Genomic DNA, 26,235 nt, shown 5'->3' with positions numbered 1-26,235 from the left:
CTGGCTTCTCCTGCAGTGTTAAGGGTCTGGTTCCAGCCTGGGCTGTTGGGGAAATCTTGAGGCTGGTGGGTGTTCTCAGAGGGGTCTGGTGCCTCACAGTGATTGGCAGTGATAGGAGAGCGGGAAGAAATGGGTGAGGGAAATGGGTCCTCTCATGAAGGCCTTAGCCGTGATTCCTCTTGAAATCTGAGCATCCCAGGGATGGGGGCACTGACACTGATGTGAGGAAATTAGGCCCCAGGGCAGCTGAAGCAGGCCGTGCCCATGATAATAGGAGAGACTGCAGCCTAAAAATCTGAATTGACTGCTGGGGTGCAGAACACAGAGGGGAAGCCTCCTCCCCTTTGGCGAAAAATCAATGCCTGATGTCAGGACTCCCCTATTGACAGCTTGATTAGAAAGGACTCAGAAGTTCCTTTGCCCTGGAATTGCATCAGGAAAAGAGAGATGGAAGCATGTGTGGGGTGCTGGTAAAGCTAACAAGGATGTTGATGGAAGCATGTCTGGGGTGCTGATAAAGCTAGCAAGGGTGTTAAGTCCAGACTGCCTCTTCCCAGCCTGTTAGTGCCTAGTTCACACTCCCAACTTTTACTGACCACCTACTGTGTACCAGGCCTTATCCTGGAAATAAGGCATGGTTTGTCCTTCAAGGAATTCATAGTGTAAAGTATGGGGATAAGCAAATAGGACTTTGAGTCCAGTAGCTCATACAGGCTCCAGGGATCCCCATGGGGTGTGCTGGGGAACCAGGGGAAATGCATCCGACCCAGATAAAGGGAGGCCAGAGAAGGGAGCTGTCGGGGGAGGCTTCTCCGAGGGGAGGCCACTGAGCTGAGTCCCTGAGGATAAGACAGAGCGAGCCTCGGTGAGGGGGCCCAGTGGACACACAGAGGCCAGGCTTAGGCTGATGTGTGGAGACAGGACGCAGCAGACCACATGAGGGTGCTGGCAGAGCATGAAGTGCCAGCCCAGGAGTGGTGAGGGGGGCACCAGGAGGCCAGTGGGGCCCATCAGGGGGTTGGCACTTGATCCCTTTGACTATGGGATTGGAAGCTGTTAGGGAGGAGGGTGACATGGTCATATTTACATTTTAGGAAAAGAACTGCCTTGCCACACCAAGGACAGCTTCCGGTAGACCCCCCAGGTGACACCTCTTGGAGGTCAGGAGAAGGCAGAGGTGAGGGTCAGGGAGGTCAGGGCTGCTAGAAGAAATATTAAGGAGGGCATCAGCAAGGCTGCTGGGGCAAGGGGCGGGGGAGACAGTTAAAGCCAAGTCCTGAATTCCTGCCTTGGGAACAGGGTGGTGAGGCCAGCTCTGGGACAGAGTATACAGTGGAGGGAGCTGACCCAGGGTGGGGAGGGAGAGAGCAGAGGCCAGTCCCAGACGCACAGAGTGTGAGGTGCAGGCACGACGTCCCGGACGCACAGAGTGTGAAGTACAGGCAGGACGTCACAGATACACAGAGTGTGAGGTGCAGGCAGGACGTCCCAGACACACAGAGCGTGAGGTGCAGGCAGGACGTCCCAGACACACAGAGCATGAGGTGCAGGCAGGACGTCCCGGACACACAGAGTGTGCGGTGCAGGCAGGACGTCCCGGACACACAAAGCGTGAGGTGCAGGCAGGACGTCCCGGACACACAGAGTGTGAGGTGCAGGTGCAGGCAGGACGTCCTGGACGCACAGAGTGTGAGGTGCAGGCAGGACATCCCGGACACACAGAGTGTGAGCCGCAGGTGCAGGCAGGACGTCCCAGACGCACAGAGTGTGAGGTGCAGGCAGGACGTCCCAGACACACAGTGTGCGTAGTGCAGGCAGGACGTCCCAGACACACAGAGCGTGAAGTGCAGGCAGGACGTCCTGGACACACAGAGTGTGAGGTGCAGGCAGGACATCCCGGACACACAGAGTGTGAGGTGGAAGTGCAGGTAGGATGTCCCAAACACATAGAGTGTGAGGTGCAGGTGCAGGCAGGACATCCCGGACACACAGAGTGTGAGGTGCAGGCAGGACGTCCCAGACACACAGAGTATGAGGTGCAGGCAGGATGTCCCAGACACACAGAGTGTGAGGTGCAGGCAGGACATCCCGGACACACAGAGTGTGAGGTGGAAGTGCAGGTAGGATGTCCCAGACACACAGAGTGTGAGGTGCAGGTGCAGGCAGGACGTCCCAGACGCACAGAGTATGAGGTGCAGGCAGGACGTCCCGGACACACAGAGTGTGAGGTGGAGGTGCAGGCAGGACGTCCCGGATGCACAGAGTGTGAGGTGCAGGCAGGACGTCCCGGACACACAGAGTGTGAGGTGCAGGTGCAGGCAGGACGTCCCGGATGCACAGAGTGTGAGGTGGAGGTGCAGGCAGGACGTCCTGGACACACAGAGTGTGAATTGCAGGTGCAAGCAGCACGTCCTGGACACACAGAGTGTGAGGTGCAGGTGCAGGCAGGACGTCCTAGATGCACAGAGTGTGAGGTGCAGGCAGGACGTCCTGAACACACAGAGTGTGAGATGCAGGTGCAGGCAGGACGTCCTGGACGCACAGAGTGTGAGGTGCAGGCAGGACGTCCCGGACACACAGAGTGTGAGGTGCAGGTGCAGGCAGGACGTCCTGGACGCACAGAGTGTGAGGTGCAGGCAGGATGTCCCGGACACACAAGAGTGTGAGGTGGAGGTGCAGGCAGGATGTCCCGGACACACAAGAGTGTGAGGTGGAGGTGCAGGCAGGATGTCCCGGACACACAGAGTGTGAGGTGCAGGTATAGCCAGGACGTCTCGGACGCACAGAGTGTGAGGCGCAGGCAGGACGTCCCAGACGCACAGAGTGTGAGGTGCAGGCAGGACGTCCCGGACGCACAGAGTGTGAGGTGCAGGCAGGACGTCCCGGACGCACAGAGCGTGAGGCGCAGGCAGGACGTCCCGGACGCACAGAGTGTGAGGCGCAGGCAGGACGTCCCGGAACCACAGAGTGTGAGGTGCAGGCAGCACGTCCCGGACGCACAGAGTGTGAGGTGCAGGCAGCACGTCCCAGACGCACAGAGTGTGAGGTGCAGGCAGGACGTCCCGGACGCACAGAGTGTGAGGTGCAGGCAGCACGTCCCGGAACCACAGAGTGTGAGCTGCAGGTGCAGGCAGGACGTCCCGGATGCACAGAGTGTGAGGTGCAGGTGCAGGCAGGACGTCCCGGATGCACAGAGTGTGAGGTGCAGGCAGCACGTCCCGGACGCACAGAGTGTGAGGTGCAGGCAGGACGTCCCGGACGCACAGAGTGTGAGGTGCAGGCAGCACGTCCCGGACGCACAGAGTGTGAGGTGCAGGCAGCACGTCCCGGACGCACAGAGTGTGAGGTGCAGGCAGCACGTCCCGGACGCACAGAGTGTGAGGTGCAGGCAGCACGTCCCGGACGCACAGAGTGTGAGGTGCAGGCAGGACGTCCCGGAACCACAGAGTGTGAGGTGCAGGCAGCACGTCCCGGAACCACAGAGTGTGAGCTGCAGGTGCAGGCAGGACGTCCCGGACGCACAGAGTGTGAGGTGCAGGCAGGACGTCCCGGATGCACAGAGTGTGAGGTGCAGGTGCAGGCAGGACATCCCGGATGCACAGAGTGTGAGGTGCAGGTGCAGGCAGGACGTCCCGGACGCACAGAGTGTGAGGTGCAGGCAGCACGTCCCGGAACCACAGAGTGTGAGGTGCAGGTGCAGGCAGGACGTCCCGGATGCACAGAGTGTGAGGTGCAGGTGCAGGCAGGACGTCCCGGACGCACAGAGTGTGAGGTGCAGGCAGCACGTCCCGGAACCACAGAGTGTGAGGTGCAGGTGCAGGCAGGACATCCCGGATGCACAGAGTGTGAGGTGCAGGCAGGACGTCCCGGACACACACAGTGTGAGCTGCAGGTGCAGGCAGGACGTCCCGGACACACACAGTGTGAGGTGCAGGCAGGACGTCCCGGACACACACAGTGTGAGGTGCAGGCAGGACGTCCCAGACACATAGAGTGTGAGGTGCAGGCAGGACATCCCGGACACACAGAGTGTGAGGTGCAGGTGCAGGCAGGACGTCCCGGACGCACAGAGTGTGAGGTGCAGGCAGCATGTCCCGGAACCACAGAGTGTGAGGTGCAGGTGCAGGCAGGACGTCCCGGATGCACAGAGTGTGAGGTGCAGGTGCAGGCAGGACGTCCCGGACGCACAGAGTGTGAGGTGCAGGCAGCACGTCCCGGAACCACAGAGTGTGAGGTGCAGGTGCAGGCAGGACATCCCGGATGCACAGAGTGTGAGGTGCAGGCAGGACGTCCCGGACACACACAGTGTGAGCTGCAGGTGCAGGCAGGACGTCCCGGACACACACAGTGTGAGGTGCAGGCAGGACGTCCCGGACACACACAGTGTGAGGTGCAGGCAGGACGTCCCAGACACATAGAGTGTGAGGTGCAGGCAGGACATCCCGGACACACAGAGTGTGAGGTGCAGGTGCAGGCAGGACGTCCCGGACACACACAGTGTGAGGTGCAGGCAGGACGTCCCAGACACACAGAGTGTGAGGTGCAGGCAGGACATCCCAGACACACAGAGTGTGAGGTGCAGGTGCAGGCAGGATGTCCTGGACACACAGAGTGTGAGGTGCAGGTGCAGGCAGGACGTCCCGGACGCACAGAGTGTGAGCTACAGGTGCAGGCAGGACGTCCAAGCGGAGGCGTCGAGTGGGCTTGTGAGCATCTGGAAAGGTGACAGTGATGTGGCAATTAGGCAACAAGACCAGACACAGGAACAGGGTCCCTGTCCAGAGGTGGGAGAGGGAGGCAGGAGAAGAACGTTACAGAACCCAGATAAACATCATTGAAAGAGAAAAGGCCAAGCCTGCAGAGCCAGGTGTATAAACAGGCCAGCGTGTGCCGCTGTGATGGGAACTCAGCATCCTGCTGGCCGGAGCGCTGCTGCCACTCTGACCAGTGCCTTCTACCCACAGGGATGACCCTGCACGGGAAGCCGGACTCCCGTCATGAAACCAGTGTTCAGGGAGCCGGGGGAAGGTCTTTCTCGTTGCTCAGGCTGGCAGCTTGAGGCACACACTTCCACTGCAGAAACACCTTTGGCTGGGGGACTGCAGTGCTCCAAGCCCTGGTCCCCTGGCGGGGAAGCATTTGCCTGTGAAGGGGACTTGTATTGGAAAGCGTCCAGTCTGTGGGGCCCAGTTCTCACCCAGCAGCAGCAGCAGCAGCAGCAACTGAGGAACTCTGCAGCAGAGTCCCGGGTCCCACCTGCAGCCTGCCTGAGCCAGACCTCCCAGGGAAGACTGGGGAAGCCCAGCCGGGTTAAGACCTGCTGCCGACTTCCATCTGCTGATTCTCACATGAGACCCAGCAGGGAGAAGCCTCTTGTCCAGGTTAGCTCAGGCCTCCCAAGTCCCTGCCCTCCTGAGCACGTTTGGCAATGGCCTTGGCAGGGGCTGAAGCAGCAGTAACTGCAGTTAGGAGCACCTAGGGAGAAAAAAGGAAGAGAGGAGGGTGAGGAGAGGTAAGGGAGGAGAAGACACGGAGGAAGAGGAAGAGCTGAGGAGGAGGAAGAGGAGGAGATAAGGAGGAGGGGAGCTGGAGGAGGAGGAGTTGAGGAGGATGGAGAGGAAATGGGGAGATGAGGAGGGGAGATGGGGAGGAGGGGGAAGAGATGAGGAGGAGAGAAGGAGGAGGAGGAGGGGAGGTGAGGGAGGAGGAGATGAGTGGGAGGGGAGATGGGGAGGAGATGAGGATGGGAGAAGTGGGGAGGAGGAGGAGAGAAGGAGGAGGAAGAGGAGAGGAGGGGAGGAGCACGCTCACGCCCTGGTGCTAACGGGACAGACCCACCAGACAGGAAATGCAGACTGGAGAGAATGGAGATGCTGAGCCCCCAGGAGAATAAGTGAGGGCATCAGTATATTTCAAGATGAAGAAAAGGCACTGCCAAAATGAAATGCAGCAGAAAGCTGCCCCTCTCCACTTTGGGAGTGCCTAGACAAGCTGCTGTGCACATTGGCATCAAGTAGGCACCAAGGGGGGTCTGGCATACCCTCCTCCCTGTGGTGGTTAAATGCAGCTTGCTGTATCCAGGAGTCCAAATAGGGGCAGCTACTGCATATCCCTGGTAGCATAAAGGTGGGGACACTGTGGCCACTGGCACGACAGCTTGTGTGTAAATGTATGTAAGAACAGGACACATGAGAGAGAAAGTCTGGTCCAAAAGGCAGGTGCACAGTGGCCCCTGCATTGATCCCCTTGGGACATGCTGGGAGCCAGCTGGGTACCTGCGATGCACATCCTTCCAACACCCCCTCATCAGGCCTGGGACACAGGGAACTGTGATTCTCATTGTGTAGATGAGGAAACTGAGGCTCAGAGACATTAAATCCTTGCCTGGGGCACTCAAGTAATGAAGGAACATGGACTCAAACCCCTCACTCTTGATGCCCTGTTGTTCTGGCCCCCAAAGGCATCACACTCCCTGTGCCCAGCACAACGCATCATGCTCTCTGTTCATGCCCACACCCCTTGTCCTGAAGTCAGGACTCAGCCCCCTCCTCCAGGCAGCTTTCCTGGACTCACAAGGCCAGGATAGGCCACCACCACCCCACTCACATCACAGCATGTGATTTCTCTGGGTTGCACCTGTTTTCTTACCTGACTCCACCCATCTGATCTGCTGGAGAGCAGAGCCTTTGTCCTACCTAATCACAAAGGATGGACAAATGCAAACGGTGGTTCCCAAGAGGGAAGGAGCATGGAAAACTCCCACTCAGGACCCCGGACCCTGGCCATCTCTCCTGGACTCTCCCAACAACAGGGGTGACTCCTCCCAGCCCTGAAGTCAGTGCAGGGCTTCCTCTGCCTGGAATGCTCAGTCTTTCCTTCATGGCCCAGCCTAAGGCCTGCCCCTCATCCCTGCACTCGGGGGCCTTTAGGACGCCTGCTGAGCATTCAACCAGACGCTGGACATCTGCATGGGTAATAACACTGGGAGCTTCCACATATAGCACCCGCGTGTTCTGGGCATGGTTCTAAGTCCTTTGTGCATATTAATTCATAATTCTATGGTGTAGATACTTGAATTATCTCTGTTTTAGAGGTGAGAAAAGGAGGGCACGGAGTGGTCTGTGAGCTTGCTTGGCTTTCCTTACTTGAAAGTAGCAGAGGCTGGGCACGGTGGCTCACGCCTATAATCCCAGCACTTTGGGAAGCCGAGGAGGGTGGATCACGAGGTCAGGAGATCAAGACCATCCTGGCTAACACGGTGAAACCCTGTCTCTACTAAAAATACAAAAAAATTAGCCAGGCGTGGTGGCGGGCGCCTGTAGTCCTAGCTGCTGGGGAGACTGAGGCAGGAGAATGACATGAACCCAGGAGGCGGAGCTTGCAGTGAGCCGAGATTGCGCCACTGCACTCCAGCCTGGGTGATAGAGCGAGACTCCGTCTCAAAAAAAAAAAAAAGAAAGTGGTAGAACTTGGATTTGAACCAGGCAGCCAGGCTCTAGAGTCCTACTCCTACCCACCACCCTGAGTGAGAAACCTTGTCCTGCCCTCAGGAGCTCACAGTCCTGGGTGAGACAGGCTTCTGCACAGTGACATGAGGAGGTGACAAGAGCTGGTTACAGGTGGACCCAGTGTGCAGAGGAAGAAGCTGTCCCACCCTGATCTCGGGTCTTGGATGTGGCATGTCTCATGTGAGGTGGCCTGGGATGTGCTGGAATGTCTTTCCTTCCCCACCCTGGGGAGCTGGCAGGTCCCAGGTTCCAGTGGACCCGCCTGGTGGTGCCCAGCATCGCTCATGGACCCTACAGTGCTGGCCTATCCCCTGCAGTGGCGATGAACCCTGGGAGCCTTGCACCCAGGTTTACACATTAGTGGCAGGAGGACAGTCCGCTGTCTGGGGAACAATATGTTTGCCTGCCCCTTGTAGAGGGAGCAAGCTCTGTTTTCTCCCTCCTGTAATTGTTACCATCTGTTTCCCTCCATCATGTTTGTTGATGTTTTCTTGTTTTAAAACTGAAATGAGTCAGATTGGAAGCTGATTTAGGAAAAAGTATCTGGGAGGAAAGCTCAAAGTGGCCATGGGGGACTCTGTGTTCTGGAGCCATTGGAAAAGAAAAGATTCTGTGGGGCCAGCAGCTAGGGTGTCTGCCAGCTACTCCTGCCCTGTGGGGGCCGGAGTCCCCCCGCAGCCCAAGAAGGCTGGGGCTGTGTGGGTTTGTGTGGAATGCATGTGTGTGGGCTCAGTTATGTAAGTAGGTGAGTGGACGTGTGCACACTTGTGCACCTGTGTGATAGTGTGTGCATATGTGAATGTGAATATCATCCCGGGAGTGGGGTTGTACAGCATGGACTGTGTGAGAGGTTGGAGTCTTGTATTCAGAAGGAGGCAGACGCAGAAGGAGAGAGCTGCCAGCTAGCTGTGACCAAGGTCTGGGTTTGGAGGGTCCCCCATTTCTGCAGCTGACTTAAATGTGACCTCAAGTGAATCCATGAACTAACTCCCCATGAATAACCAATAGAAGAGAATTTTGATGCCAGTGCTAACTCCAGATGAAGATGAGTGGGTTGGCTGGGCTTACTTGGAGGTATTTATAGATGTGTCTCCAGGGAGAATGGCCCCTGGAGGTGATCCCCAGGCGTCTCACAAGGGGCCATTGGTATTCCACATGAGCTGCGCATGGCTGGAAGTCTAGCAATTACTACCTGGACTGTTGATCTCTGGGGCAGTTATGACCCAAAATATTTGACCTGCACTCCCCTGCCTGCCCCACCCAGCCCCAGATGTACGCTTAGGGTTCCTCTGTGGTACAGGAGGTTTCAGGGTCCTAGAAGGACCAGGTACCAGATAGGAACTGGCTTCCTGAGCCATTAAAACAGGGTTTCAACTGCCTTCTTCTCAGGGATTTTACATCTCTGCCACACCCCTTCCCAATCCCATGCTGGTATCCACCAATTACCTGGACTCTTGCTTCTTCATTGTCATTATTTAGCCAAAGAAAGATGCCCTGAGGCATTGCCCCTCACTGTCTATATCTATGAGCCTGGCTCAGCTGTTTCTTGACCTGCAATTCAGACCACCCACCACCAGAGGTCGTGATGCTTTGGTCTCACAGCCAACCGCTACATTTCCCATAGATGTGGTTTTGAATCAGCATCCAGCCTGCTTTCCAGTCCTTTGCTTTTGTTTCTTGATAATCCACAGCCTGTGGAGGAGTCTCTGGCTGCAGCGACCCAGAGAAAACTGATGGAGAAAGACTGTGCCTCTGGCACAGCATCCTTCTTATAAAAGGCTACTTAATATTCCTGCATTCTCGGGTCCCCTAAAAGTAATAATAGCTGCCATTTGCTGAGCCCCTGCCTTGTCCCAGGTACTTCGCTAGGTCCTGGAAGTAGAATATTCCCACTGCTTGTTGAAATCAGCCTTTCAAAGGAGGGATTGTCCTGCCTACTTTATAGATGAAGGAGAGAAGCAGGGGCTCAGAGAGGTGGAGTGACTTGTGCAAGGTCACAAGGCCAGTTAGGAGTGGGCCAGGTCTCAAATCCAGACCTGCTGAATGCTGGCCACAGCTCTGATCATTATGAAGAAGGGAGGCAAGTCCAGGAGAGCCAGGGTGCTGTCAATTGGGAAATATGAGCTATGGTCATCCAGGCTGGTTGGGTTTTCACCAGAAGTTCTCAGATCCTGCTCCTGCCCTTGAGCCTTTGATCCAGAGTTTCTCCTTCCTGGGAAGCCACATGGTCTGCGCTCAGCCTTATAGCAGGACATGGGGTATAACTCACTCCACTTACTGTGATGTTTAGGAGCAAGCTAAGGAAACTTCTCGTGTCTGCATATTTAAATGCTTTTATTAAGTGGAACAAGCTATTTCTGAACACGAGAGTGGCCAACAGCCTTAGAGGAAATTAAAATGAACCATGACAATGGAAAATTGCACAGGGGCACGGTGGATTCTCCGGAGATAAATACAACAAGCCTTTCAACAGCATTCGGGAAAGACTAGAGATCATGGAGATTATGTCGTGAGAGGAAAAAAGCAAACCATCAGAAAATTAGAGCTCAGGCTGGTAGGAGGACCAACTGGCATGCTAGTCAGGTCTGTGGGTGTCTGTCTCCATTCAACACTCCCTGGGGTCTAGTGGGCAAGGTGGAGCCAGAGAAACAACAGGCGGATTGATCTCCACTCGCTTTGGCCAGCATTTCTGAACACCTACTTTGTGCAGGCTGCGTGGATCTTATGGACTGAATTGTGCCCCCAGCAAAATTCACAGGTTGAAGCCCTAATTACCGTTGTGATGGCATTTGGAGATGGGGCCTTTGGGAGATAATTAGGTTTTGGTGAGATTGTGAGGGTGGGGCCCTCCTGATGGGATTAGTACTCTTGTAAGATGAACAAGAGACACCAGAGCTCACTGCCCAGTGAGGACACAGCAAGAAGGCAGCAGTCTGCAAGCCAGGAAGAGAGCCATCCCCAGAACCTGCCCATGCTAGTCCCCCCACCCTGATCTCAGAGGTCCCCGCCTCCTTGACTGTGAGGAATGCATTTCTGTTGTTTAAGCCAGTGGTCCCCAACCTTTTTGGCACCAGGGACCGGTTTCATGGAAGACAATATTTCCATGCACAGGGGTAGGAGGGCGGGGGGCAGTTTCTGGATGAAACTGTTCCACCTCCGATCATCAGGCATTAGATTCTCATAAGGAGTACACAACCTGGATCCCTCGCATGCACAGTTCACAACAGGGTTCGTGCTCCTATGGGAATCTAATGCTGCAACTGATCTGACAGGAGGCACAGCTCAGGCAGTAATGCCAGCAATGGGGAGCAGTTGCAAATACAGATGAAGCTTCACTCACTTGCCCATCACTCGCCTCCTGCTGTGTGGCCTAGTTCCTAAGAGGCCACAGGGTGGTACTGGTCTGTGGCCCAGAGGTTGGGGACCCCTGGTTTAAGCCATCCAGTGATATTTTGTTTTGGCAGCCTGAGCTGACTAATGTAGTGAGGAGCAGAGCTGGGCCCTTAGATCTTGGCCTCAGAGAACTGCCAGGCCTCGAGGGGCTGTCAACTGGACCATCTAAAGTTTCCATAGATATCAGCTGTTGTAATTATGATCCTGACTCTCCTACTAGCCTGTGCACTCCCCTAGGCCAGAGACTATTGATAGCTGTGTCTGCAGAACAGGATTGCCTCTCAGTAAGTGTGGGGTGGGAGGGGGACTGGATGGATGGATGACGCCCCTGCAGGCGATGGGCCCCAGCACTGAGGGAGTGGAGCTGTGGTAGCCAGACCACAGTGCACATGCAGACAGAAGCCCTCCCTTGGACATGAAGGGAGGAAACCTTGGCCTAGGCAGTCCGGGTTCCTGCTGAGGAGGGGACATCAGTGGAGGGCATTTGTCTGGGATCCCATCTCCAAGGGTGGGCCAGGCCCAGCCTCTTGAGGAGTTGGCACCGTGGCTACCCAGCCTCTTGCAGAGAAGACCAGAGCCTCATGCTGCCCTGGTTACCCACAGCCCCTGTGTGCAATGCCCATCCCCGCCCCGCTACTCCCCAGCACCACACCCGGGAAAGGGAAGTATCTGTCTCTCTGCCCCAAGAGGGCTGTTTCTGTGTCCCCTGCCTCTTCCACCGCTGCTTAAGATCTCTCCGCCGTGCCTCTTGCTGTGGGCCTCCAGTGAATGTAGATGGCATCTGGCTGCCCCCGTGTTTCCTGAAGGCTGAAGAGCTGGGCTGCTGCTAAATACCAGTTCTTTTTAAACATCACTTTAACCACCTCAATTCTGAACCAAGATGGGGCCAAAGAGAATGCCTCTGCCTCAAGACCCTGCCTGGCCACACGTGGCTCTCATTACAGACAGCCTAAGCAGGCACAAAGCAGCCAGCACCCAGGAGCTGGAGGAAGGCACGCCGAGGCCCTCGCTGCGTCTTCTGGAACATTCCCACCGAAGAGCGGTCATTTCTGCCCAGCTCCGACCCCTATACCATGTCAGAATCTAGGCTTCCGTCCTGAGACCCGCACTCAGGTGCTGACTTGCTTGGGTGAGTCTTGAAGTCCCCACAATAAAACTGCTGTATCTCCTTCGGCGAGCCTTGCGTCTGAGGAGCCGCCTCCGAGGCCGTGTGTGCTGCCCTGTTTGTCTCTTTGTCTCGCTGCCCCTCGGTGTGACTCTGCCGCGTTCCCTCTCTTGTTAGGCCTCTAATGAGGTCGCTGAGGATGTCGTGTCAGGACTGTTGTTTGGCGTCAAGAGTCGAGCTCTCCGTCGACTCCGTGCTCTGGGTGTCAGTGCCGCGAGTCACACAGCAGAGGTTTTAGAACGTGGAGCTGTTCCCTTTTCCCAGTGAGTCTTTGTTTGCAATTAAAAAAAAAAAAAAATGAGGAACGCTCTGCCCCCGACTAGAAGGGAGGAGGCCAGGAGTCTTTTTTCTTTTTTTTTTTTTTTTTGAGATGGAGTCTCGCTCTTGTCACCCAGGCTGGAGTACAATGGCACAATCTCAGCTCACCGCAACCTCCACCTCCCAGGGAGCAGGGCAGCAATTCTCCTGCCTCAGCCTCCTGAGTAGCTGGGATTACAGGCACCTGCCACTGTGCCCGGCTAATTTTTGTATTTTTAGTAGAGATGAGGTTTCGCCATCTTGGCCAGGCTGGTCTTGAACTCCTGACCTCGTGATCCACCCGCATAGGCCTCCCAAAGGGCTGGAATTACAGACATAAACCACCGCACCCAGCCCAAGCCCAGGAGTCTTAATGAGTGTGTTAAGCGACTACTGAGGAAGGTCACAAAGGGAGTCACAGACAATGGGGACTTGGTCTTGGGGTTTTTTCTGGCTCTGGGAGGTCCTGCACACAGGAGGGCTTAGTTAATCCTAGAATGCCCTCTGGGGAGGCACTGGGAAGGCCCTGGGGGTGGGGCAGAGGGGCCAGGGCAGCCCCTAGCCAAGCCGTTGGAAACAGCCTGCTGCTGCTTCTGGGGTCATTGCGAGTCATCTGCATGCAGGCCCAAGTAGCTGGGCTCACAATTAATGTTGAGGCCAGGTATGGTGGCTCACACCTGTAATCCCAGTGTTTTGGGAGGCCAAGGTAGGAGGATCGCTTGAGCCCAGGAGTTCGAGGCTGCACTAAGCTGTGATGGCACCACCACACTCCAGCCTGGATGACAGATCCAGACCCTGTATCAAAAATAGTAATAATAATGTTGGCTGTTCAGACTGTAGTCTCTGAGGGCCAGGCCCCATCCACAAATGGTTCAGTAAGGGAGTCCACCTGTGGCCCCACACCGGCCGGTAGCCCTGTACAGCGGACTTTTCCTCACCACCTTCACTACGGATTTCAAATCTGAAAATAACAAAGGCTCCCGGAAATGGGCGTTGTGTAATGTGCGTCTGCGAGTCTGCAGCTGACCCTGGGGAGGGCGGGGGGTGGGCCCGGAGTCACTGCCCGCAGGGCCGGCAGTTGGAAAATGTCCTATCAAAGGCCAGAGCGGGGGCTGCCCCTGCCGTGCCCACCTCCCCGCCCACTCTGGCGACACGAATGGAGAGGGTCGCCGTGCTCAGGAGGGCGCTGCCTTGTCACCAATGCCACGGTGACCAGAAACAGGCAGGGCGGCGGGGCCTCTGAGCAGGCCGGACCGCTACAAGGAACGCGGCTGTTGGGGGAGGGGTGCGGCCTGATTGAACGGGGATGAAAGGCCCGGCCCTGCTCTGTGAGAGGTGCCCCTCGCGCTCCTCCGCGTCCCTGTCTGTCCGTCTGGGCCACTGGCTCCCGCACATCACAGGCATCTGCTGAGGGCCAGGCCTGCCCTGCACCTTTCCGCAGAATGAAAGGGAAACTGGTATCAGAGGGGAGCTGAAGCACAGGAAACGGCCTCTTTCTTTTCAAAGACTTCCGTTTGTGATGGGCTTTTTTTTTCTAGGTGATCTTATTTCAAAGCCCCTTTGAAAATTTTGTGGGTTTTGTAATGGATGAAAAGTTACTTGGAAATGGGACTAAGAAGTTTTCGGTTGAAAGTTGTTAGAGGAAAGTTGAAAGCTTTTGAGTTGTAAGGTTCTGCCAGATTTATCATTTCCTTTGTCCACAAGGCCCATCCACTGGGAGGGGGGCTTGGAGGAAGGGGCTGGGGGCCCGGACAGGGCACATTCCAGAGCACGGTGCAAAAACCAGCCCCATCTGTGGTTGCTTTATGTGTGCAAGGGAGGCCATCTGTGCTGCACTTTCAGCAAAAGTGTCTCCAAGGTATAGACTTTGATGTTGGAAAAGGGAAAAGCAAACATACTTCCAGGATACTATAGAAAGCTGGGTTCTATCAAAGATGCGGGCTACCACACAGGTGTTTCACATCAGAAACATCATTAAGAAAGAAGACAGGGCCCCAACAATCCTGAGAGAGGCCTGGCACGAGCCTGGAGCACGTCCATGCTTGAGATCCGAGGAGAGGAGACACCGGCGAACAGCACCGGGAGGAGGCGCTGGGAAGAGGTTTAGGTCAAGAACCAGGAAAAGCATTGTTGCTGAAAATGGAGGGGCAGGGAGTTTCCAGAAGGAAGGAGGAGGAAGCCATTGTTAGGGATCAGAGAAAGAGGATGTGAAATGCTCCCATATTTGGCATCAGAAGGTGATTGTTCATTTAAAGGGGGTGGTTTCACTGAAGTACAGAGGTGGGCGGCACCAGGAGTGCAACCCAGGGAGATAACAGATAGCCCCAGTGGGCTGGCAGAGTCACAGCAGGAGGCCCCATCGGGCTGACACAGTGTGGGAAGGAGAGGCCGTGGCCCGTGTGCTTGCAGGTACCTAGGGTGGGCTTTAGTATTATCCTGACAGAATGGCGTGGGCGCAGCCTTAATATGGCTGAGTCTGTTTATGGGGCTACCGGCCACAGCCAGGGAATCTGGGGAAGAGGTAGCCTGGGAACGTTCCAGCCATCCTAGAGCACCTCTGAAGGTCTTGTGATAAAATAGTAGACATGGGTTAGAGTCCCAGGCTTGCCATGCCTTGAGTTTTTTGTTTGGTTTTGTTTTTGAAATGGAGTCTCTCTTTGTCACCCAGGCTGGAGGGCAATGGTGCTATTTTGGCTCACTGCAACCTCCACCTCCCAGGTTCAAGTGATTCTCCTGCCTCAGTCTCCCAAGTAGCTAGGACTACAGGTGCACACCACCATGCCCAGCAGATTTTTTTGTATTTTTAGTAAAGATGGGGTTTCAGCATGTTGGCCAGGCTGGTCTCGAACTCCCGACCTCCAGTGACCCACCTGCCTCAGCCTCCCAAAGTACTGAGATTATAGGCATGAGCCACCGCACCTGGCTGCCCTGAGTACTTTTTGAGCTTCTCTGGGCCTTATTACTCTCATCTGTGAAATGAAGGTAAGAACGCAGAATTCGTCATGGAAGGAAATCAGCACATGCTGGCACCTGGCATGGAAGAGGCTGTTAGGACAGTGGCTGGCCAGGGAGGACCAGTTCATCTGTGCCTGGCATCCGTTTATGGCTTGGGTCTTCACGGTGATCCAGTGAGAAAGGGCATAGGAAGTGACTGGTGGTTTCCACTTAAAGTATTTACAGATGACCCTCGGGGCTGGACACCAAGCCCAGGATCACAGGGCAAGGACAGGGCCAGGCCTGGGGCCCAGACGGGATCTGCAGTTGTAGCTCCCAGCCCAGCACGTGGCTGCCCTCACCAAGCCTGACCTCTGTCTCTCACTTGCTACTCAGCCCCTCATACCACCTGCCCCATCACGTCCTCTGTCCCCACCTAGGCTCTCAGCAGGACCATTTAGCCTCCAAAGACATCATCATATTCTGTAATATGATTGGAATCTGAATATATATTTTAAATGACAAGATTGAAATTAAAATTTAAATAAAGAATTACTTTTCTGTAAGTTGCTCCGAAAGCAGTAATTTAGCAGCAAATTGATAGAGAAAGGTAAGCACTGGTCCTTTAAACCATCATGCAGTTTCCGGCATGCGAGCCAGAAGTGTCTCAATTTAACACATCATTGGTTAGTATTATTAGAAATTTCATCAGGCACCGGAGCGCATTATGGCAGGGCTCTGAAGGGGAGGCCGAGGGTGCAGACCTGGGGCCAGGGGGCCAGAGAGGGCAGCCTCATTAATGAGGGCAGGTGGGGCTCGGGAGACCCTCCCCTGGCCCCACGTAGGGATTTGACTGCGATTATCTTCTCATTTGTAGTTCAGTAGCAATCAGGAAATGAGAATGGAGAGAACCGTAAATGTCATTTGCGCTTCCCGGAGACCACAGATTTCCAGCTTTGGCGGCTCTCAACATGTCCTTCTGACCCCCTGAAACCTAGGCTCAGAACAGAAGTCCTCAGACGTGGCCTCGTGAAGGAGCTGGTTCCCATGAGCCACATAAGCAAGACCCAGAACTCTCCCAGTCAGGACCTGATGAGCAGCATCAACCCCGCGGTCCCCATGCACAGGCCCAAGAACTTAAACGCGAAGACTTTCATTGATCCCCAGAGCGAGTCCATGGACTACCTGCCGAGCATCCCCTGTAGGTTTATTAAAGGGGCACATTTTGGGGTCCCTCACCCCACACCAACTGAATCAGAACCTTCAGGGTAGGGTCCAGAAACTTCCATTCCTCTAGTCTTCCAGATGCTGCTTTTGTGCACTCACATTGGAGATCCCCGTGGTGGTGGTCGGAAGCCCTCCCTAAGTGATCTTGGAATCAGTGTTCTCAGTGATAACCTGCCAACACTAGAAAGCCTAACAGCCCAGCTATAAACCTATGAACTGTCATCTGAAAGATCCCAGACACCAAGATATCTCCCTAAGCCTGACTTTCTACCATTGGAACGTAATTCCTTTCAAGTAAGAACTGTCTTCCTGGGGCTTCACCTTTGTAGTGCAAGAGCCCCTGAGAGGCCCACATGCTCAGTCCCCAACACCCTGGTCTGAATATGTTTGCCAAAAGCTGGATGCCATCATTCCCCACAGGTGGACCTGGCACCATGAAGACCTCAAGTGCCCTGCAGAGGGAGGGAAGCTGAAAGAAAGTGAAATATCCACTCTTTGCAGGGAATGGCCTGCCCAGCAATGCCCCCTCCTGGAGCTCATATCTGGTGTGATATGATTCCCCCCAGGGCAAGCCAGGGCCCGGTGGTCAGAGGTGCCTGCAACAAATGCACTTCTGCTAGGAGCACTGTGCAAATTTGCTCTTGCTATTCTCAGAAGAGCCCTGGGAATAACCCTGCAGAGTGAGAAGAAAAAGGAAATGACAGCATTCACCCCCCAGTGCTGGGCTGAGGACACTAGAGCCTCCCCCACCCATGTGCTCCCAAATCCCTGTTCCTCTGCCACCAGCCTCTGCAGAGCATGGATTCTGAGCAGTGCTGGCCTCCTCATGTCACCCAGCTTTCCAGACTGCAGTCTCACCTAAGTGGGTTTGAGTTACAGGTCACATGCCATGCCCTAGCTGCAAGGGAAGCTGGTAGAGCAAGTTTTCTGATGTAGGGAGTTCCAAACGCGTGGGGCAATCAGAACCATGCCAGAGTTGCAGGGAGGGCCAGCGCATGTGAGCATCCCTTGCCAGAAGGAGCCATCAGAACTCAGAGCCAGGTGGGTGGGATGGGCACACCAAAGCTTGTCTTCCCCAAATGAGCTGGGTGTTGTGGGGAGTCCAGAGATGCAAACAAGGCTCCAGATGAAGCTCCGGGTACAGGGAACTCCAGGCTACCCCCGGCATTGTCCTCCCTGGGGCTCCTCAAGTTTTCATCCAAGACCACTTCACACCCACCACCCAGCTGGGCTGTGTTAGGGAAATGCTGCACTAACTTTAGTTTTGGCATTTATGTAATTAGAGTCCCACTATATTTATGCTGCCCCCAATCCTCTACAGAACGCAAAGAGATGCATGTAACACTATGCATTTTTATGTCCAGGATAAGGCACAAATGACTTTACCCTTTACTATTTTGCAATACATACAAAATAGTAAGATACACACACAGTAGACTGTGTATCCTTTTTTTTTTTTTTTTACCTGTTTCTTTTTTAGTGGCTGTAAATGACACATTTTATAATATCTCCCAAATTTGTGCACAGGAATTCTGAGAGAGCTTGGCTGAACAGTTCTGCTGAGCCCATGATGTTGACTAGTAACCCTTGGTGATGTTCAGCTGATTTGCTGATGGTCTGGAGGGTCTAAGATACCAAGGCAGAAGCTTCAAGCCTCTTAAAAACATAGGCCCAGGACTGTCATAGTGTCGCATCTGACATACTATGTCAAGAGTCACAGGACTGTGTGTGTGTGCATGTGTGTGTGTGTGTGTGTGTGTGTTTTAATTTGGCTACATGGAAGCTCCGTGCTATGCTGAAGGCTCCACTGTAGCAGTTCCAGGAGCCCCGTGGCCTGCATGTGTGCAGTGTTCTCTCTCCCCATGTTCCCTGGTCTGGTCTCCCCTTTGCATTTCGTCGTGATTTTACTGTACCTTTTCTTAACGGTAGCACCAGTCTCTCTGTTAACAGGGGTGGGAGTGAGACAACATCATGGGTCTGTTCCTTGGGGTCTCTCTCCAAGCCTGTGTCACCCCCACGGCTCCCTGGTGCAGGTGTCCCATTATACTGGTTGTAAATTCCTCCAGGGCAAGACTTTGCCCAGTACGGATCCCTGGTACCTGATGGTGCCTCTGGCCCAGAGAGGGTGCTCAGTGATGCTCAGCAGAAGGCCGCCCTGCCAGCCGTGTCTGCACCACATGGTACAGGGCATCGTGGCCTGCAGGTTCCGGTCTGGGAGACAGTTTCCTTGGCAGGAGAGAGCTGTGGGTGCTGGCATCATCATCCCTCCAGAAAAGGCCCATGTGTACCCCGGAAGTGGACTCTGAAGCCTGTCTCTGCCAGATGTATCTAGGCTGAAAGTGCACTGTTTGCTGTGGGGTCCTTTGGTGACTTGGGCCCCAATCCATCTGCCAGATTGAATCCTGCCTAGCTTTTGTGGCCCAGCCCCAGCCCATCTCTTCTGGAAGCTTCTTCTCGAGGCTTCATTGATTCACCCTCTTCTGACATCCTTGGGCAAATAGTGGAGGGTGCTGTGTTCTGTTTTCTCCAGGAGACTCCCCCAGGTCCCCCCAGCTCAACAGAGGCAGTAGTCACCCCTCAGTGTCCATGCCTTGATTGTATCCAGGCATCCGGAGGGGCTGACGGGTTCTGCTGGTCAGTGGATTGGGCCATCCAGGGCTCCAGCAGCATCCAGGACAACGGTGTTAAGGGCCCCAGCATACACAGCCCCCATGATATGGAAACCTCAGCCCCCCAGTGAGGGAACCGTGCTGTTTCACTGCTCTGCTCTGTGACTCGTGTCATTCACTCTCCCTGGAATCCACCCTGTGCATTCATTCATTCATCAAGCCAACAGTGATGCATGCTTCTTCCATTGGCCAACACTGTAGCTCAGAGACCCTGCCCTCTTGGAGTTATGGAGCTTTGCCTGCAAAGATGGGGCAGAAACAAGGTCCTGGGGGTAGTGCGCTAAGTACTGTGGTCATTGGGTGCACAGAGAGTAGAAGTGAGAACAAGTGAGGCCTGGGAGGACCCCAGGGGAGTCCCTGCCATCTCTCAAACCTCAAACCTCCCTTGCCACGCAGGACACTGCTAGTCTATGCTGTACCTTTCTGCAAAGTAGAAAAAGGGGTTTCCTCTGGGCGGACAAATTAGCAAAAGCATCTCAGGGCTACGTGTCACAGACTCCTGGGTCCACAGCCTGCTGAGCAAAGGGTACTCCATGGGCATCCACTGCTCCTGCCTCCCCGGGTGAGTGTCAGCCCCTCGCCCTCTACTAGGCATCTTTCATTGCACACCACCTACGGCCCTACACACTTTTCCCTAAATTAAGCAGGTCCCTCAGAGCAGCTCTGTGGGCCATGCACGGCTGGTTCCCCCCAAGCTGGTGGAGTGAACCCACGTGTCCTCTGAGACTGCTGCAATGTGGAGGCCCCCAGCCCCCATGGTCAGCAGGTGCCTCCCGCTCTGCACTGCCTCACAGAGAGCTTCAACCACACAGGCCCTGGGTCTTTAGTGTTCTTCAGTTGCTGAAAGAAGCAGGATGCTGTCAGCTGCCATAAAACTGTGACCTTTGAAAATTTACAAGAGCTCAGGGTTTAAAAAGCGTCTGCGTTAATGATGCATCCCATTAGCATCTCATTAAAGGAAAGCCAAGAGAAGCCTGCTCAGGCCCGATGATGGGCAGATAGGGCCACTCCGTGGGGCCAGGCACGGAGAGGCTCTCCTGGTCTGCCTCTCTCTGCCAAGTGCCATCATGTCACTGGAGCAGAAGGCATGGCAAGGAACACTGGGGAACGGCCAAAGGTCTGGGTGGCTTCACTGGTGTCCCAGATGATGGCAGTGGGAGGGCATGAGGTGAGGCTTGCTCAACTCTGCCTTCCCCCCTGCTGCCCAGGCTAAGTTCTCCTGGTTGGTTTTCATGGCATTCTGTGTCGTCAGCACCCCCCGACCAGGAGGCATGGAAATCAGGGTGGCCTGGGCTTGCGGGGATTGTGAACCATGGGAGGAAAGAGTTAGCAGGAGCTGGGCTCAGAGCTGGACCCACGGACCTGAACATGGTCCCCTAGAAGCTTCCAGAACCCAGGGACCATGTGGCTTTACTGAGGGCCTGGAACTCATTGCAAGAGGGGGCTGTGGTCAGGCTGCGCTGACGCACATCACCAGTGGCTCTGCATGTCACCCATCTGGGGGCCCAGGCTCCTCGGCAAAGGGCACACCCCGTGTCCAGGTTTTTTCTGGAGAAAGTGGAGGAAGGAATGTCATTGCATTATTTTAATAAAATAAATAAAATTCCTGAACTACAGGTTGCTTGTAGCTTCAGATGTTGTGAGTGCTTAGTAGAAAATGGGTAGCCTTGTGTATCTTTCCTAAAGAAGAAAAAAAAAAGACTTTTGGTTCTCACCACAGAGCTGCTTTCTTATACATAAGAAATTGCTTGTAGTATTCATGAATGACACAGCCAAATAGCAGGCCGGTTGTAGCCCACTTCGCCTGCTCACAGCCCATCTGGGCCCGCCTCTGCACACCCGGGACACCCCAGCGTCTTTGCCTCAAGCTGTTCATGTATCGAGTCCTCCCACTGTGACGCAGCAGCCACTTGAGGGCAGGGCTGAGTCTCGGTCATCCGCATCCCCAGTGCCTAGAGCAGTGCCCAATATAGACCTAAGGCAGAAGAAACAAACTAAATGAATGAGCGGCAGGAGTGCTCTGAAGCCAAGGGGCTGAGCAATCTGTGTTGGAAAAGTGAGATTTTTTCAAGTTCAGAAACTCCAACAATTTTAGGGTGACCGTTGGAACTCCTGAAGTTTTAGTGCTCAGAACATGAGGACCCAAACTTGAGGAGACCCCAACCTCCTCTCCTGGAGGCAGGGGCTATTCCAGGGCAAGTTTCCAGATGCTTCCCTTCCCTGTCAAGTTGCCAGGCCGGGGTGTGATTCAAGAGGGGAGAAGAGTGTCTGTCGGAGGATGCTGGAAACCTCAACAGCCTCTTGCCTGGGACACCTCCAGGATCGCGCACGGCGGAGAGGGGCTGCAGCACCTCCTCCAAGCAGGAGGGGCTTCTGTGCTGTCCGTGAAGGGAGTGCTGGTCATGAGGCTGGGATCTTAGCATTCACACTTTGCTGCCGGGGATGGCATTGGACTTGGCATAGGCTTCTTCTCCCTCGGATGCCTCTGATTCCGAGGAAAGCAGTCTCCCCACCTCTGAGCCACCAGGACCTGAGAGCCTGGAAATACAACGAAAGCTGCAGAGTGGATAGATCCTTCAGACAGGGCACACGTTAAAAGCTGTCTATTTGGAGAATGCTGGAAAAACCATGCTATTGTTCCCTAAGACTATTAGTGAGTGCAGCGAAGTCCCCAACCCCCTCTCCTCCCAGCTTCTGCCTGTCCCACAGATAGAAATGGGGCAGGCCCTCTGATAAGGAAGCTTGTCCCTTGAATTGTTCTTTTCTCAGGAGATTCACCCTTTTCCTTTGTTTCTTGCTCTGTTCACAGAAGCAAAGCATCTGAAATGCAGGCCAGAGATAAAGTGCAGCCTGATGCAATTAGCGGAGCGCAGCCCACAGGTCCTAATGGGATACGGCTCCCGCTCCTCCAGCAGGCCCTTATGGAGGCGCTGTGTGTCGTCTGCACTATGCGTCAAAGCCCCAAGTGTTGCCCAGCCTCCCTATCCACACCCCCTCTCTGTGCCTGGCACAGAACCCAGGAGAGCCACTCTGGTCAGAGGGGCTCAGCAGCAGGCCCTGCCTCCCACCAGCTGGGTTCCTGGGTCAGGTTTCATCAGAAGTCACGGTAAGGACCATGGTCCTCACCTGAGAGGCCTGCAGATGCCCCTGGAGGCTCCTGTGTTCTTCTGTGGCTGTTCCCGGTGGGCTTCCGTGTCCACCCCTCATCCCACACCTGGTTGGGCTCTGGCTGTGCTCTGGGGAACTGTGCTCACTCTTCCCAGGGCCACCTGTCCTGACACCCACACCCCCGCATATCCCAGGTATTTTATCCCAACCTCTCCAGCATGTTTCCAGGAGTATTTTCATTTGTTTGTTTGTTTTTTGCCTATATATATAATGGCCATAGTAAAAAAAAAAAAAAAAAAAAAAAAAAAGGAAAATACGGAAAAGTATAGATAATAAAATAAGTTACCCATAATCCCCTCACCCAAGAATAACATCCCTGTTAACATTTTGGTCATTTCCCTCCTAACATATATTGTCTGACACAGGCGTGTTTGCATAGGGAGGCCATTTGTGTGTCATTCTGGGGCCTGTTTTTCTCATTAAACATTATAGTGTAAGCATTTTGTCATCAAGAATTCTTCACACATGATTTTTGATAGCTATATAATATTCCGTTATAAGGCTGTGGCTCAGGGAGACAAATGCTGTCCTGGTGGTTTTGGTTTTTGTTTTTGTTTTTTCACTCTGAGGTTTATTTTTTCATTCATCTGCAAATCTGAGCTAGAGAGTGGGCTCACAGAGCGGAAAGCCTGCCTCCTTCCTGCACAGAGGAGCTGAGGGTCCCACCGTCCACCTAGGAGCAGTATCTGAGCTGTCCCCGCCATGGGCCTCAGCTCCCACCTTCCCCACGCCTCCTCCATAGGACGACTGGGCCTCAGAGGCTGGGGTGGGGGCAGGATGGGAAAGGTATAAAGTCCCTCACCTGCTGCCTGCCGGTGGCCCCTTGGAAAGCTGTCCTCTCCCGTGTCCAAGAGCCAACCAGTGGTGACACAGAGGCTGGGCTGGGCACACAGTGCTCAGCACATGCCCTGATAAGTTGGTAGCATCTGTGTGCCTGTGGTTTGTGGATGGTCCGAGGGCCGGAGATCCCATCTCATAGCTCAGAACGCTCTTCGCATTGTGATAGGGCTGGTAGAGTGAGTGGCCACGGAGGGTGTCCAGGGAGGCACTAGCCTGGGTGTTCTTAGAGGCAGGAGCTTAGCAGAGGTCCCAGCTGCTACTACTATGGCAGAACCATAGTAGGCTCTGTCTCTGACCCTGTGCTTAGTGGGCGAAGCTTAGGCAACGGGAGGCTTGTTTCGGAGGCTAGGTCCCTCCTGGGGAGTCTTGTTCTGGAGAATGGTCCCTGGCCAGGCCATGCTCACCTCCTCATCTGCTTCCCACAGGCTCCTGGCATCTCCAAGGCAGACAGTCAGTCCCAGGGACTGGCGACCAGCATCCGGTGGGGGCAGACGCCTATCAATCAGTCCACACCCTGGGACACTGATGAGCCACCCTCCAAACAGATGAGGGAGAGTGACAATCCAGGTACGTCCCTCGTCAGCAGATAGAAACGACTGAGCCCAGGGCTTGGTGGGAAGCTAGGGGCTTCCTGGGGACCCCAACTCCTGCACAGCAGGTCTTGACCCCAGGGCCTTCAGAAGCCCCCTCGTCAGGTTCGGGGGAAAGGCACTGTGTGTAATTCCCTGTGAAGGAGCTGTCTCTCTACTTCTTTCTCTGCTACTCAAGGACTCCAGAGAGCAAAGGGAGTGAGAATGACATTATCGGGGTGACTTTGAATTGGCTCCGGATTCTTTTGAATCATCGTTCCCAAACCTGGGTACTCTGATTCATAACAAATTTCTCGAGACATGCCTTCCAGTAAGGTTTTTCCTTGCTAATGGTTGTATGACAACTGGGGTGTTCTACCCTCGGGAACTGGGAATTAACTCACCAGCTCGTACAACATCCCAGCCCTTCTTTGGACAGCTCCAGCCATAATGAATGCCCTCTCTTTTATCTCCCGTTGGCCCCAGAGCCCCCCCTTAGGATCCACAGAACACCTCAGTTTGCCCCTCCACACAACAGCCCCACAGGTGCCAGGAGACCCCTTTCATGCCCCTCTCAAAGTCTTAGGATAAACACCCCAGGCCATTCAGCCATGCCCCACAGCCCATAGATTCCAGGCCCTTTGCCTTCCAGGGCTTTGCTCTGCCCCCTGCATCCCTCTTGAAGTGCAGCGTCCAGAACTCAATGCAAATAGCCCATGAGTGGTCTGCCCAGCACGTGCTTCCTTCAGCACCTCTGGTCTCATCACTGCTCAGCTAGTAGCCCCGTCACATGCTGCCTCAACAGCACCCCAAGATGCCCCAGCAGCTACAGTTACCCCTGTTCATGTCCTCACAGTTGGGCTTAGGCAGCTGGGTTTGGGGACCCGATAGCAAGCCCTCATCAGTGTCCCCCTGTTTGCTGTTAGGATCTCTTAGACACCAGCTTCTGTTGCTGACCCCACCCCTCCCAAGTATGTTCCCTGCAGACGTGGTCCTGTCTTCCACGTCAGGACCAAGTCACGGATTAAAATGCTGGGAGCTTGCCACATATAACTAGAGGCTTCTCTTTAGGTCTCTTGTACCCTTGGACCATTCACCACATCATAAGTAAATCACCTCCATGGCACTGTGTCTCTGTGTCTCCGCCACAGAGTCCCCTGGGGCCCCGCCCATTGTGCTCTGAAGTTGTGAGGCATTTTTCCAGGCTCCCTGGCTAATCCTGGAAAGAGCAGAGCTTGGGATGACATGCCTCGTGCCTAAGACACCCAGGCTGGCTCATAATGACACCACCTCCCCTCTTCAGGTTTGGGGACAGTTCTCATCAGCAGCCCGTTCTAGAATCTTGCCATGACTTCACTGAAGTTTCTTGGCTTCCAGTTCTCCCTGACCTCTCTCATTATCAAAATCATAAATATGTGTTGCACATGTATCGCGTGTCCTGTTCTGTGCATCATCGCAATGCTTACGGAACTGGCTCGGGAAAAGCTTGGGCCTACGGTCCCTCGGCTGGGAAGGGGTGACCCAGGCCTCGTACCGTGGTCTATGTGACTCTGAGCCTCGCTCCTCACCACCAGCCAGTGGCTCTCCCTTGGACAGTGGTCTGGTAGTGACCCGCCATCTTAGCTCCTGCCCCACGTTGGCGCCATTTTCTTTCTGAGAGGGAGCTCCCAGCTCCACATTCTATCCTGTGGGGCTTGTGGTGCTGAGTGGCCCTCTGCCCCCTACTCCCTCTCTCTCCCCATCCTCAGTCTACACTGCCACCCCAGAGCAGCTGTGAAAGCCAAGGTAGCATTTGGGCCATGGAGACCTGGACCCAGGCCCATTCAGTCAGAGGCAGCCCAGATTGGCCTCCCCTGTCATGGTGTCTCCCAGTTTCCCTCACAAGCCCCCTTAGGTCACCCCGCCTGGCACAGCTGACCTTGCCTCTGTGTCGGCTCTCAAGAGGTGTATCTGGACCCCACCTTGTTCAGCCAAAGTTTTCTTAAGGACTAAAGTGGAGTTCTCTTGTTTCCCCCAGGGCTGGCCGTGCCTACATTGCCTAGCACAAGGCCCGCCCTCCCCAGCAAGGCCTGGCCAGCCTTTCCACACGTCCCCCACCCGGGCCCCTCCCTTCCTGCGAGGACCAGGCTCCAGTGCCCTCACCTGAGGTCCCAGCGAACACCCCCGTCTCCACCATCCCCTTCCCTTGCCTCCCTCAGAGGCGAGCTTGCAGAAAGGGAGGAGAAACCCCAGCATTTATGGAGAATTCACCACCTGCCAGACACTCTGCTAGTTTTGTTTTGTTTTGTTCTGAATACATCTTCCTCATTCAGTTCTTCCCAGTAGTCCCCAGAGGTAGGTATTGCTAATGGCATTTAATAGATGAGAAGAATGAGGCTCAGAGGAAATAAGAACTTGCTGAGGTCAGGCGCGGTGGCTCATACCTGTAGTCCCAGCACTTTGGGAAGCTGAGGTGGGCAGATCAC

At 54.8% G+C, this 26,235-nt stretch overlaps 1 protein-coding gene across 4 annotated transcripts in view; it reads left to right on the top strand.

Annotated features, from left to right (window-relative positions):
* KLHL29 (kelch like family member 29) overlaps nt 1-26,235 on the top strand; it is a 324,637-nt gene that overhangs the window by 231,487 nt on the left and 66,915 nt on the right. For all 4 annotated transcript variants that reach the window (XM_005576453.4, XM_045369708.3, XM_074012236.1 and 1 more), the window contains one exon: nt 23,627-23,768. In XM_005576453.4, the coding sequence (XP_005576510.1) occupies nt 23,627-23,768 (142 nt within the window). The remainder of the gene's footprint in view (nt 1-23,626; nt 23,769-26,235) is intronic.

Source organism: Macaca fascicularis, chromosome 13 (assembly GCF_037993035.2).
Source record: "Macaca fascicularis isolate 582-1 chromosome 13, T2T-MFA8v1.1".
Classification (NCBI taxonomy): domain Eukaryota; kingdom Metazoa; phylum Chordata; class Mammalia; order Primates; family Cercopithecidae; genus Macaca; species Macaca fascicularis.
The sequence above is the reverse complement of the archived record's forward strand: the minus strand, read 5'-3'. Positions and strand labels throughout refer to the sequence as shown.